This window comes from Eufriesea mexicana, unplaced genomic scaffold (assembly GCF_001483705.2).
Source record: "Eufriesea mexicana isolate 0111107269 unplaced genomic scaffold, ASM148370v2 scaffold2467, whole genome shotgun sequence".
Taxonomy (NCBI): domain Eukaryota; kingdom Metazoa; phylum Arthropoda; class Insecta; order Hymenoptera; family Apidae; genus Eufriesea; species Eufriesea mexicana.
In genome coordinates this window covers 951,854-965,647 of record NW_016910588.1, presented here as the reverse complement: position 1 = coordinate 965,647, position 13,794 = coordinate 951,854, and the positions used below count along the sequence as shown (strand labels likewise).

Genomic DNA, 13,794 nt, shown 5'->3' with positions numbered 1-13,794 from the left:
CATATTTTTGATGATTTTGAACGTATTAATGACTTCTTCTGTAGTTCCTTATTAATGTTATTTTCATTAAAATACCTTTTTATTCAAATTTTGTTATTGACATTGGATTTATGTTTTTTATATATACTAAGTCATTTTATAGGTTTGCATATTTTATAACACAGTGTGTTATACTATTTTATAAAGAATAGTTAATTTATTAATTTCCTATATTATTTATTTATCTATAACATATTGTATATAACATATTTGTTATAAATTAACTCTTCTTTCTTTTTATGCATTTTCCATTATTTAGTTATGTTTTATAGATGTTTAGTTTGTTTTTTAATTTCCTTTTTTAAGCACAATTATGTTCAGTTTTATAATGAATTTTATAATCATATTTGTAGATGTGATTTTTTCTGTTTTCACATTTCATTTTTGCTATTGCATTAATTAATTATATATTTATACATATTTAATTTTTATGACTGAAATTTTTTATATATAGTATGTTACCTTTAAATTAAAATATCTTATAAAGGAATGCATCAAATGCATCAAAAAAATATTGTCACAAAAATTGTTTTATTCAGAACAGGACATTATGAGGTATATATCTTTTTTATGGGTAACCTGATGGAGATTAAGGTCAAGTTTATTTTTTTAAATGGAGCAGTATTTTATCTATTATGTCATAACATTTGTTGAAGCAAATATAATATATTATATGAAGTCTTTTATTGTGAAATTTTATAGATTATATCATAAATTCTTTAGTTGTCATAAAGTAACTTGAACTGTTCATAATATTTGGTTTCACTAAATTTTTTCAAGTGTACTGAACAAAACTAATTCAAATTGTTTAATATGTTTTTACAATTGATATCTGTAAATATGTGGTAACTTTAGAAAGAAGTAAAATAAAAATTTCAATCTTTTTCTACATCATGCAGCCTAATATGTTCTTATTTTCATTATGTCTTTCAAGTTACTAAGTTATCAAAACTTAGTCATCAAAACTAAGTTTAGTTAGAGATTAAAAGATAAAAAAACTTCATATGGCATATGGCATTATTGTATTAATTTTTTATTGTATTACTCTATTTAAAGCATAAACTTGATCTTAGAATTTTCTCCATCTTTCCATCTATAGAAGGAATATTATTCTGTATTTTAATGTTCTGTATATAAAATATTTTTTGTGAGAACATTTCTATGATGGATTCATTCCTTTACAAAATATTTCAATTTTTTTTATTTAGAGGTAACATTCTGTACCTTGTTATTAATAAAAATTAAAAAGATCATATACATTTTGACTTCACAGAACTAAATATACAAATAGAGGATTATTCAATCTTATACTTTTTTAATACTTATATTATAATAACATTTTTTGTAACATTATTACAATCATTAAACTGGAATATAATTGAAATTAGTGAAAAGAATTCAAAACTAAATTATCTATATTTCAAATTATGAACAGAATGGGCACAAAATCTAAAACCAAGCGAAATATTTTAAATTTTATTATTTATTATATATTTATATTAAGAAATTAATATAATTTGTTTAGATATTTTCAAATTGTCAGAAATGTAAATGAATATGTGAAATATTAGAATTAAATTTATTAATTATTACTTAAAATTTTGTTATATATATGATACAATTTTGTGATGTCAGAATATATGTATCTACTTATTTTTATTAATAAAAATATAGATCGAATATATAAATATAGATTGTACAAAATAAAATTTTTGTATTATGTATATGCTCGATCTTGTGAGGAATTATAAATATAGTGTTTTGTTTTTAATGAATATTTTAATTAATATGTATTTTTTATAACTTTGATAGTTTATAATGTTCGAATGGTTTTATACAGCTATTTTGCCGTAAAATGCTTATTGTAAGCGGATTCTTTTTATTCCACATTCATGACACACCATTATGATAATTGCAACAGATTTTTTATATCACCTCATTATATCATTGAGATAACGTAATTTCTAAATCTACGACACACGTGTTGATTACAGACGCTATATAATGTAGTTTTTAGTATCATACAAAAGTCTTTAACAAGTATTAAAGAAATTTTGATTAAATACAAGAGGGATATCGTTTAAAAGAAAATAGAAAAAATAAATACTATTTATTACATATTATGTATGTGTATATTTATAGAATTTTTAATACACTGGTTCAGAAGTTTTCAGTGAATTTTTTTTATGAACAAAATATTTAATTCTATCCTTCTGTTAGAACTTCTAATAATTCAATCTTATTTGAGTTTTTATAATTGCAAGTTCTATGGTTCCTACAGTGGTACTTAATGAGTTTCAGGTTCAGGAAAAGAGGTTAGTATAAAACCTTTATGTTGTCTGAATTTGGTTATGTTTTACTACTTTTTAATATCTTTGAGTTGAATTTATGTTTATTATCATGTTTATTATCATTATTATCATTACCATGTATATATCTTGTTATATAATGGTACTATGTTGTAGCATTTTTTTGGCAGTATATATTAATTTTATCAATGGAAAAAGCTTCTTGTGACGTTTTAAGATTACTCATTACTCTATATTGTTACCTCCAATTGTGTTTCATAGTGTTATTCATATCTGACATTATTTCTGGTACAGTCTAAACATGAAATGTATTGTTTTCTTTCATTTCCAGTTGATAGTAAATTTTTAATATATCAGGGAAAATAATATTTTTTTAATATTTAAGAGTTTAATGTTGGCATTTTTCAGTGAACCAATATTAAACCAATTCAGCAAAACCTAATATCATATTTTCTTTCCACTATATAATGTTGCATATTAACAATATTTTTGTTATAGAGCATTTGCAATATAGCTTTTTTCCATAATGAATAATTTAATCTGTAATTGATCTGTAACTGATCTTTTTCTATTGCCCTTTAAGATTATTCAATTTATGTACAATATTTTATATTCTGTTTTGATGTTATTCATTCTAAATTTTCTGATAGATTTTTTTATCTGCTAATAGCATTGTTATAAGTGTGTTTCAGTGAATTTATCAAAACATATTTTTGTTCCAATGATTTAATATCCTAAATAATTATTTTAGCCTGATTATGTGTCTCTAACGATTTTGTATGATATTGTACATAAATATTTACAGATGATTTCATACATCTAGGATTTAAAGTGTTGGCAACTTTGAATATTTTAGTTGAGCAACTCTTTGAACACTCAAATTTCGTTCTCTATATCGAAAATTTAATATCTCAAACATGTAAAAGAATTTTAACCCTTCGTAAATCACTGTCAGCAGTGTAGAAGTGGAAAAACTGATTTCCAAGTAACATTGTATGATACTGATTTACTCATGGGTGCCTTATTTCCTCTAAGTGTTTCATGTTTTAAAAATCAAAGCACCTGTACTTTTAGACTCGATTAATTTTATAAGCGTATTATATAGTTTGAAGTTATTAATACTATATGTATATCTTCATAACAGCCCTACTAGAGTTGTGGAGTATATTATATATGTTATTATAATAGTGACATTAAAGTTATGGAATATATTATGAATATTTGTAGTGTAATCGTAAATGGCGAATACTATGATTGGAACCAACTTCCACGGATTCAGATGAAAGTTGGTGGCTTCTTGTCGTCCTCGTTAGATAGCGGTCTGCGTTGTTCCACAGTACAGAGCGTTGATTAACAAAGACGTTTTTATAATGGGTAGATTCATCTTGCCAAGGTTTCCCTGTATTCGAAATCGACGTAATACCTACGTTGATCATCCTCCTGGTTCTGAATTTTCATTGGTATAGTATGTCAATAACGTATGATTGGTAAGCTAGTTGTTGAGCAAACTCCTAAGAAGTAACTGGTCATTGGTGTAATTAATAAGTTACATGAATATTTTATAACTTTTATGTAGTTCACGAATATTGAAAACACAGTTACTTCATTATTATTTAAAAATCAATTGTAGCTGTATAGATACATTCTCTTTTTCATCTCTTCTAATAACTAGATTTACTATTTAGTAAGATTTCTTTGTTTCCTTTTATGGTATAATTCAACTTTAATAAAGGAAACTGCAAAAAATATCACAGTAATTAATTCTTATGTGTGATAACTATTCTCAATTTATTTAAGGGAATTAACTCTAGATCATGAATATAAATAAAAACATTACTATTTATGTCATTATTTGAAGTATCTAAATTTGAACACTGTACAAAATTAACTAGTTTCAATAGCATATCAGTGCAAGAATAAGAAAAACCATCTATGAAATCATAAAGCAGTGTTATTACAATGTTTCTCAATCTCTTTTTACTTACAGTTCCTTTTTGTACATTGCTATCTTCTATAGCTTGTTTTCCCTATTTTCTTTATGCCTTTCAAAAGTTTAAATTTATGTAACTTGGATTAAGTTTGAATATACATAGATATTTGTATTATATTCTTTTATTACGTCTCAATTCTACCATTTTTTTGTGTGATTTTAAAAATTCAATGTGGAGTCCCTTAATGGGTTATATGGTTCCTATTGAGAAACCCTATTATAAACTGATTCATGGTATGAACTAATAGATTAAATTATAATCTATTATAACTGGATTTTACTGGATTTTAACACTGGATTTCTGCAGATCATGAATCACATGGTTATCAGACTATGATAATCAAGTTTTGATGATCCTTGCTTCTGATTTCCGCTATATTACAACGTGAAAAAAGAGTAAGCAGTAGGTAAAGTAATGTAAAGGTTAATTCTTTAATACGACAGTAGTCCCCGCTTTAGCGTACGTACCCACACAGATTTTTGGAAATGGAACCTCGAAATGAATTTCAAACGTGTTGATTGAGATAAACTATCAGATAAAACTTGATACCATCCTTTTTCGATTGTTTCAAATATTTATATTCATCTTTTCTTCTTCCTTCAACTGAATTCGTGAAAATCATTTCTCCATAGAAACGTACAAATTCAGCTCTGACTGTTGACACTAAAGTGGGTATTACTGTATTTCGTTTTTCTTTAACTTTGCTTATAACACGTTTATCACTATTATTTGTTAATAAATATTGCTTGTGCTGTTCAATAATAGCAAAATACTTACAAAATAATATTATAAATATTAAAAATATATTTATAAACCTTAAACTTATTTATAATTTATAAAATATATTTATTTTCGTGATATCTGCAAATAAGTATATGACACTTTTAAATAATACTGTACATATTACCTTGATCTTTTGGTCAATAAATTTGAGGTACTTAAATTGTCATTTATTTTCTATGGGGTAAATTTAAAAAATAACAAATACTTATGCTCATTTGATTTTGTATGTATTATATTTTGTATTAATTGTATCTCAATATAAAATATATCGGTATACAGAATACATTAATATAATATTCAATATGTATTAATCTAGCATAAGTGTTATACATATTTTATTGAAATTTAAATATTTTTGTATTTTACTATTTACAAATATTTTGATAGATAAAATTGCCAGAAGATGTTATCCCTACTGAAGAAAAGATTGATATATCTGAACTACCAATAATTAAATTCAAAGGATCTGTTAAATGTATCAATGATTTTAATAATTGTGCTATGATTTGTGATAATATTATGTAAGTTTTATATGATTAAAATTGATAAAAAATCTAATATAACAAACATAATATATTGATGTATATTAAATATCTTACTATAATTTGTGTAGACAAGAAATAGAAAAATATGATTGTGATGTGGTTCCAATAGGATTTGATTTAGAGTGGCCCTTCAATTTTCAAACAGGAAGTGGAAAAACAGCATTAGCACAAATTTGTTTCAATGAAACTAACTGTTATTTATTCCATATATATTCATTTAAAAAATTACCAGCTGCATTTGTTATACTTTTAAGTCACTCAAAAGTAAAATTAGTTGGAGTTAATATAAAAAAGTAAATATATAATATGTACTAATATATAATTATTGTAATAAGATTTGTTTAATACATTTTTCACGACTTGTTTGTTTGCAGTGATATTTGGAAACTAGGTAGAGATTTCAGTGAATTTCCTGCTTCTGAAGTTGTAAAAAATAATTGTATTGATAGTGGTAAATTTGCAAATGAAGTATTAAATAGATCTTGTCGTTGGAGTTTAGAAAGATTAACAGCACATTTGGTTAGTTTAATACAAAACTAAATTTAATAAATTATTAATAATTGACTTAAAATAAAATTAATATTTTTTAGTGAAGTAATAAAACGAAATTGATATTATTTATTGTGTAATATTGACAATTCTTTTATCTTTTTGTCTTAGTTAAAAAAACAGATTGATAAGAATCCAAAAGTGAGAAAAAGTAAATGGCATATTTTCCCTTTAAATGATGAACAAAAAATATATGCTGCAACAGATGCCTATGTATGTCTTTCAGTAATATTTTAGTTATTAAAAATAGATATTGATATTATTATTACTACATTTGTGCTTTTAATTTTAATAATAAATAGATCTATATTGTTACAGGTTTCTTGGCTTTTGCATATACATATACAAAATCAGGCAAATGTAAAAGATACTAAAGAAAAAGTGACAGAGAATGATGATATATTTAAATAATACAAATATACTGCAGTATAAAAAATTATATTGCAAGAGATTATAATTGTCAAAAAATATTGTGTAGTTATGTCTGCAAATATAGTGAAAGTTTTATGGGCACGTAGATTAAGTTATAATTCTGGACTAAAGTTACAAAAAATATTATCCAATCAACATTATCAAAACTTAAATGGTAGTTGCAATACATTGGTATTGATTGAACATGATCCAGTATTTACAGTTGGAATCAGAGATAAAAGTTATACAACAGAAGATGAGAAAAGATTAAAAGATTTAGGTGCTGAATTTTTTAGAACAAATCGAGGTGGTCTTATAACTTTTCATGGGCCTGGGCAATTAGTGGCATATCCTATTCTAAATTTAAAGCAATTTAAAAGTAGCATGAAATGGTATGTTTGTCAAATAGAAAATATGATTATTCGTTTATGTGCAGAATTTGGTATTAAAGGAGAAAAATCTCCACACACTGGTGTGTGGGTAAATGATAAAAAAATTTGTGCCATCGGTATTCATGGATCTCGTTATATAACAACACATGGTTTAGCTTTAAATTGCAATACAGATTTAAATTGGTTTAATCATATTGATCCTTGTGGTATTAAAGAAAAAGGAGTAACAAGCATTAGTCAGGAACTTAATATGAATGTTACTATTCAAGATGTATTACCAGTATTTCAAAATGCTTTTCAAGATCAGTTTCAATGTACATTAATTGAATATCCAGCAGAGGAATCTTTTCAATTATTTAAACATATCAATAGCAATGATATTATCAATGTAATGTAAATCAATATCAATGTAATATATATAAATTACTTTAAATGTAGAATATAATTTTAATTGATTGATTAAAATTGATGTTAAATTGATTAATTAAGGTATATGTAACATTTTAGTATCTATTTAAAATATTAATTTTATTATTATGAATTATGAAATAAAATACAATTTGTTGGTTGGTCAACAATATACAAAGTTTTTAACTTTTTTTGTTCTTTTGTTTTTTTTTTTCTTTTTTCTTTGGACTATTCACTATGATTTACTCTTCCTAGTTATTCAGTTTATCTACCCTTACTTTCTTAATATTCTTTTTTTTTTTTTTTTAAATATGTTTAATTATATGTATTACAGTTTTCCTTTTATTGACGTTAAATTGCCTCAAGGTCATTTGAAGGTCACAGTGTATCAAATCGCCGAATTTGTGTTGACACGAATTACAATGATATGAGATAAAAAAATATACATTATTTAAAAACTGAAAATGGATACTTTTGTGGCAAGCTGTCGGAAGTGTTCGGAAAATTGTTAGCAACTGCTAAAAAGCAACTGTTATGTGAGACACCCTGTATAATACCTAGGTGATATCGTAATATCTAGATAACATTTTAGGTGATTTAAAACATTAATAAATATCAAAATTAATTACAATTAGTGTTTTATAGAAAGCAACAAGCTCCTATGATTTATACCATAAATTAGAAACAATATATTTTCTTTTACAATTTATTTATATTTTCATTTTCCTAAAATAAATTATATTCCTCTTTAATTAATTACTATAACTGCATTTAAGTATATAACAAACTATTAACCTTTTGCACTCGACGATTTTTTGGCTAAAGAAGAGTAGGGGTTCTAAGATTTTCTGCTATAAAGCTAACGATATTTTTTTAAGAAGTAAATAAAAAATCGTATAATAATTGATACCTCGCACACCGTTACATTATTTTAAATTTGACATATTAATTAATATCGATTTGCGAAATTTTATCAAATGGCGACTGAAAGGCGCCTCTCGAGTGCAAAGGGTTAAAATTAAAACAAAGATAAGCGGTTGTAGTTTGATCGTTTTGAAAAAAATTTAATTATTTGTAAAAATAGTTCGAAGAATTATCTTAATCGTAACGTAATAACTTTAGATTTTAGAGTCCTTTTTTCTCTAAAGTGGGATAATTTTGTCTAATCTTTCTGTAGCATATCTCTATATATTATATTCTTCTATCTATAATTTGTCCTATTATTTATTGTACTTATCTTATTGTACTTAGTTGACATTCTATTAATTTTTTTATTTCAGCAAAAACTGAAAGGAAAGTTTCTTCAGTTGTATCTCGTAAAATGTCCTCTATATATTCCTCAGTCAAATTTTTATATGTTTCTTCAGCTGCAACATATATAAAGTAAAATGACAACCACTTAGTTTTTCTTTAAATTACATATTATACATAATGCTTTTGGGTTACAGAACACAAAATTAGATAAATAACTTTTAGTAAAGTTACCAGAGATTACGTTCTCATCGATTTCGATGATTTTTAAATATGCTATAGATAGTGATGTTTTAAACAACTTCTTCCATTGAAACAATTGGTGATCAATCGTACTTTCTGAAATATTTGCAAAAAACATTTTGTCCCATAAAATTGACATCCATAAGGCCAGCTGGTGCACTCAGTGCTTGACGGGTCTGATTACACGAACTTTAGAACTTGTTCGCTTGGTAAATTATATTTATACTTTATACGAACTATTCTTGGAGTTTCGAAAAATAATTAGAATGCTGACTTAACTTAATTCATAAAAATTAATACTTGTTGGTAAAGTTGTCGAATGACTACAATATTTACTGTTGTCGCCAAGTGAAGGGCTACTTATGAATTACAAAGAAATTTTTGGCCTTTCACTACAAATCTCCATGAAGGGGAACAATTGTAATTTTGTGAATCTCTCAGAAACTGAAGTCGACCGCCAATTTTATTAAAGAAGAATTTTATTCGGATATCGTCCTTTGTAACATATTTCAAGGTTACTGAAATCAGCGAGGACCCAGTTATACGGCAACTCTACCTAATTTTTCTCTAATAATGATACATATAAACAATGGCGTTTTGTGTTTTGATAACAAGAACTTTAAGAGTGAAAAGTTTGAACACTTATCAACGAATCATTCATCATACACAAAGAATTTTTATGGGATTTTGACCAAATTTTGAGCAACAGATTACACATAAATTATGTAATTCTGTAATACGTATACATAAATACAAAGATTATGCTATATGTGGGGATCCACCCCACGGGGGTTAGAGTTTTTCATTGCTTGTGTTCCTGTGGCTTCTTAACCTTTTCGCTAATACAGGCGATTATAGCTGCTCTCCATAAGATGCCGCGTATTGTACATACGACGAGCGTCTGCAGTTATTGCACATCAAGTATCTCACTCTGGACATGCAGCGTGAGTATTTTGTTTTGCATCATTTGTTTATTACGGACCTCGATACTCAGGAAACCAAATGCCTCGACAATCAGTCTCGAGACAACTGTCCGAATGTTCGTAGCGAATTAAGTTAGTGCTTACTACAGGAAGATAATTAACTTTACTTTTCTCCCAACAATAGATAGAAAGGTACGCTTTATTAGTTTTTTAAATTTATTTTTTCTCAAACCGTAATTAAAAGTGCGCATGTTAAGAAGTTATAAATACTCTGTTTTGAGACTAGTTTTTTCTTCGAAAACACCGGCAAAAGCAACTCGGGTTACAGTGAAGCGTGAGCGCGGTCTCTGACGATCGGTCTCGCGCACCCTGCACATTTTCGTCGCGGCGGCTCGTTCTGGGAAAGTACCGCGGCGGAGGATCCGCCTGTAGCAAAAGGGTTAACCACTTGCGGTGGAAAGACGTGCCACGCACGTCGAGATGCTTCTGTTACCGGAACACCAGCGACGTGTTACACACGTCGTCAGGCGATTATTGCAGAAAGAAAAATGACATGCGTGGCACGTCAACTGTTAATGAAATTCTTTACCGAGGCAGTGATATTATTTGCGCCCCGAAGTGATTTGCACTCGACTGCTCTGGCACGCGCAACCGTGAATTTCTTTGCACCACAAGTGGTTAATGGAATCCTAGTAACCGTTTTGCTATGTTATGTAGCAGGTAGAAGAGACGTAAGGAAGGGATGTATTTCGTCCCGGCCCTGCTAGTGGACTCAGTAAGGCTACCTAGCAGGCTCTGCCTTAGACGGGGGGTGCTTTAGGTAGGATAGGGGAACTTGTATTTATGGGAGTCGAGGATTCACCGAGGACTTGCGAGAAATTTCGAACCTCCGTTTTCCATCTAGCGATGAGGGCATGAACGTTGGTTGCTACATATATGTTCTTTTAGTAACAGTAACACCAATTTTAGTAATAATTAATGTTAATTACCCTAATAACCAACTAAACATGATAAGACATTGCAATATGTTCTTTCTAATGTTTCTGGTACTTTACACTCCGTTATCGCAACTACGATGGCGGATTCTGAAACAGGATATATCTATTCTATCCTACCTTATTGTGGAAATATTACATCAGAAAATCTTATTCGTTCAGATTTACCAGTAAGCACTAGGATTCCCCTTGTATTTACGTAAAAAGTTGTTAGATAAAATTCCCGAAGCATAAGGTTACCATATGTTTACTGATAGATATTATACCAGTATACCTTTGGCAGAAAAACTAATGAAATTGAAATAGCATTTAACTGGTACTATAAAAGCTAACAGGAAAGGTATTCTGGCCTTTATGAAAAAACTTAAATTTTCAAATAAGAAAACTTTTGCTTATAAAAAAGGAAAAATCATCAATCAAGGAATCAAAAAAAATTCTTCGAGTAGATATAGAAGTAAACATTAGAAAGCCTAATAATGCAGTTGCCAACTACACAAATTCCATGGGCGTTGTAGATTGAGCTGATCTATACGCATCTACCTATTGGTTTTTGAAAAAGTTCCTTAAATAGTAAAGAAAAATGTCTTTTTTGGGCATGGAAGTTTGCGTTATCAATTCATATATCATATATAAAATTGCGAGGAAAAAAAAAACCAGTCGACCAACTGATTAATAATTTACAACAAGAAAGATTTAGAACTTTACTGCCATCTTATGAGATCAAGCTAAGCGGGAAACTTCATGAAATGCATAAAGGTAAAAAAAGAGATTGTATTATTTGCTCCAACCGACAGAAAAAAGGGGAAAGATGAGAAACAAGTGAATACTGCGATACTTGTCCTGGTAAGCTAAGAATGCACCTTGAGGATTGTTTTTCAAGATACTATAAAATAGAGAAATTCAAAAAGTAATGTTTATTTATTGTATTGTTATATTTTTTAATTATATTGTATTAATAAAACATATTTTTAAAATTTCACTTTCTTTTTTTAATGACAAAGTAAGATTTTCAATCTTCCACAGAGACTTACTCGCGCCATTGTAAATAGTCTCGGAATAGCTACTAGCCCATAGTAAAAATTACTCGGAATTTCTGGTAGGTCATATTAAAAATTGCTTAATATTAGCATAAGTTTAAGTATTTAGTATAAAATATAAATTGAAGAGTAGTTTGGAATGATTCAAAACACAACTGAATAATTAACTTGTAATGCATAAATTTTTGTTTTAAAAAAATATAAAGAAGAATTGGATTAAATCTCCTGCCAGTTATGATCATAATCTCTATTAAGTTAAACGAAACTAAAAGATATATTTTTTTATTATCTTCTTTTTTGTTCAATTGGTATACCATGATGGTATACTCTATGATGGTTTTGTATTGCTAGATATGGATATAAATCATTTCTGTCACTTGTGACTGTAACTAGATCTTCATTTCAGCTTATTTGCACACAGGGTGTCCCAGCAATGGTAGTACAACCAGGAAGGTGATATCTATATGCAGAAATGAATCGATAAAAGGGAATACAATTTTTTGATTCGAAGCTTTGTTTTCAAGAAAAACGGCTTTGAATATTTATCGAGTACATGTACACTTAACTATGACTTATATGAATAGACCATCAATACATGAGTATTGGTGGTACACTCGAGAAGGGGGTGATTCTATATGAGAGAACAGATCAGAAATAAAGAATAAAATTTATTCGAATATTCATCGAGTACGCGTGCACTCAACTTTGGCTAGGCGGATGGACTATCAGTATATCAGCGTATTTGGTGGATATTCCAAGTCGATTTTGTCAAAAATGAAGCTTCGAATAAAACAATTGTATTCTTTTTTCCTCGATTCGTTTCTGCATGTAGAATCATCCCCTTCCCAGTTGTACTACCATTGCTGGAACACTCTGTATAATTGGTTAAAAGAAATTTCATTTAACATTTTTTTAACTAACAAAGACATGGAATCTCTCTTGGGTTTTTCAAATCATATGATTATGTAGTAAGTCTCATCATAAGATATAGCACGAATCATCTACATACGTGAATATCATGAAACGCAGTTGATTTATTATTAATATAGTCGGTTAACAATTAACAAAATTGTAAAATGTTATGTTGAAACATAAAATATTACATGCATAAACAAAAAGTTTATAAATTTTCACGATTATATGAAGAAACTATTACAATGGATTATATGCATACTAAAAGTTACTTACATGTTATTGTCAAATGTCCAAAAAGTTCACAAGCTGCTGGATTAAAAGCATCCATGACTTTTGTGCCTTTATAGGATTTCCTAGCCCAAATATATACCCGTAAATCTTTGTATTCTTCTTCAATATTTAATTTTGCTCTTGTAATATAAACATTGTGTGCTATTTGTGCATTTTGCAAATAGTTTATTATTAAAAATGTCCAATTAACAAAATTTTCTATATTACAAACGTTAGAATATTTTATACAAAATCCTTTTGCTGGATAATTTTCTAATATTTGTACAGGTCCTGCATAATCTTTTAGATCCTGCAAAATAATATCAATAATAGCAAAAATAAATTAATAATATATTATGGCAGAAATTTGCATTCAATAAATTATGTTAAAAGAAAATTACAAAAATATAATAAGTGTAATATGTTGTGATTTAAGAGACGATTAAAAATCAGTAGCATGCAATAATTACTATGGAGGTTTTACTGTGTTCTCTTAGAAAAAATTTTGTCATATTTTACTTGAAAATGACATCTTGAACTTATAGATTATTGATTACAATAGATAATGACTATCATCTACCATCTCAACTAGATGATAGTTTTTGTTCATTCCATTTTCATTTTATCACTTGGATTTTAATACATAATTCAAAATTAAACATAATAAAATTATTAACTTAATAATGTTCTTCTAATTATTTTAATTATCACATAATTTAATTTAAAAATTATA

At 27.4% G+C, this 13,794-nt stretch overlaps 3 protein-coding genes across 3 annotated transcripts in view; 2 read left to right on the top strand and 1 right to left on the bottom strand.

Moving 5' to 3' along the window:
- Positions 1–5,515: 5,515 nt before the first annotated feature.
- On the top strand, positions 5,516–6,671 carry WRNexo (WRN RecQ like helicase). Its single transcript, XM_017903681.1, has 5 exons — positions 5,516–5,643; positions 5,736–5,960; positions 6,042–6,186; positions 6,328–6,429; positions 6,535–6,671. Exons 1-5 carry the CDS (start codon positions 5,624–5,626, stop codon positions 6,625–6,627), a joined length of 585 nt encoding a protein of 194 aa, XP_017759170.1. The 5' UTR covers positions 5,516–5,623; the 3' UTR covers positions 6,628–6,671.
- A 25-nt stretch (positions 6,672–6,696) lies between these two features.
- On the top strand, positions 6,697–7,416 carry Lipt2 (Lipoyl(octanoyl) transferase 2). Its single transcript, XM_017903660.1, has one exon. The coding sequence runs from the start codon at positions 6,697–6,699 to the stop codon at positions 7,414–7,416; it is 720 nt and encodes a 239-aa protein (XP_017759149.1).
- Positions 7,417–11,870: 4,454 nt separating this feature from the next.
- The window catches only part of LOC108550077 (GDP-D-glucose phosphorylase 1), a 4,976-nt gene continuing 3,052 nt past the window's right edge, over positions 11,871–13,794 (bottom strand). The window contains exons 4-5 of the mRNA XM_017903682.1: positions 13,065–13,371; positions 11,871–11,932 (exon numbers count right to left, since the gene is read on the bottom strand). Of these exons, the coding sequence (XP_017759171.1) occupies positions 11,931–11,932; positions 13,065–13,371 (309 nt within the window). The 3' untranslated portion in view covers positions 11,871–11,930. The remainder of the gene's footprint in view (positions 11,933–13,064; positions 13,372–13,794) is intronic.

Coding starts and splice junctions, on each gene's coding strand:
- WRNexo (XM_017903681.1), top strand. CDS start 5,624: ATGATTTGTGATAATATTAT. Junction 5,644..5,735: donor ATGATTTGTGATAATATTAT/GTAAGTTTTATA, acceptor TAATTTGTGTAG/ACAAGAAATAGAAAAATATG. Junction 5,961..6,041: donor GTTGGAGTTAATATAAAAAA/GTAAATATATAA, acceptor GTTTGTTTGCAG/TGATATTTGGAAACTAGGTA.
- Lipt2 (XM_017903660.1), top strand. CDS start 6,697: ATGTCTGCAAATATAGTGAAAGTTTTATGGGCACGTAGATTAAGTTAT.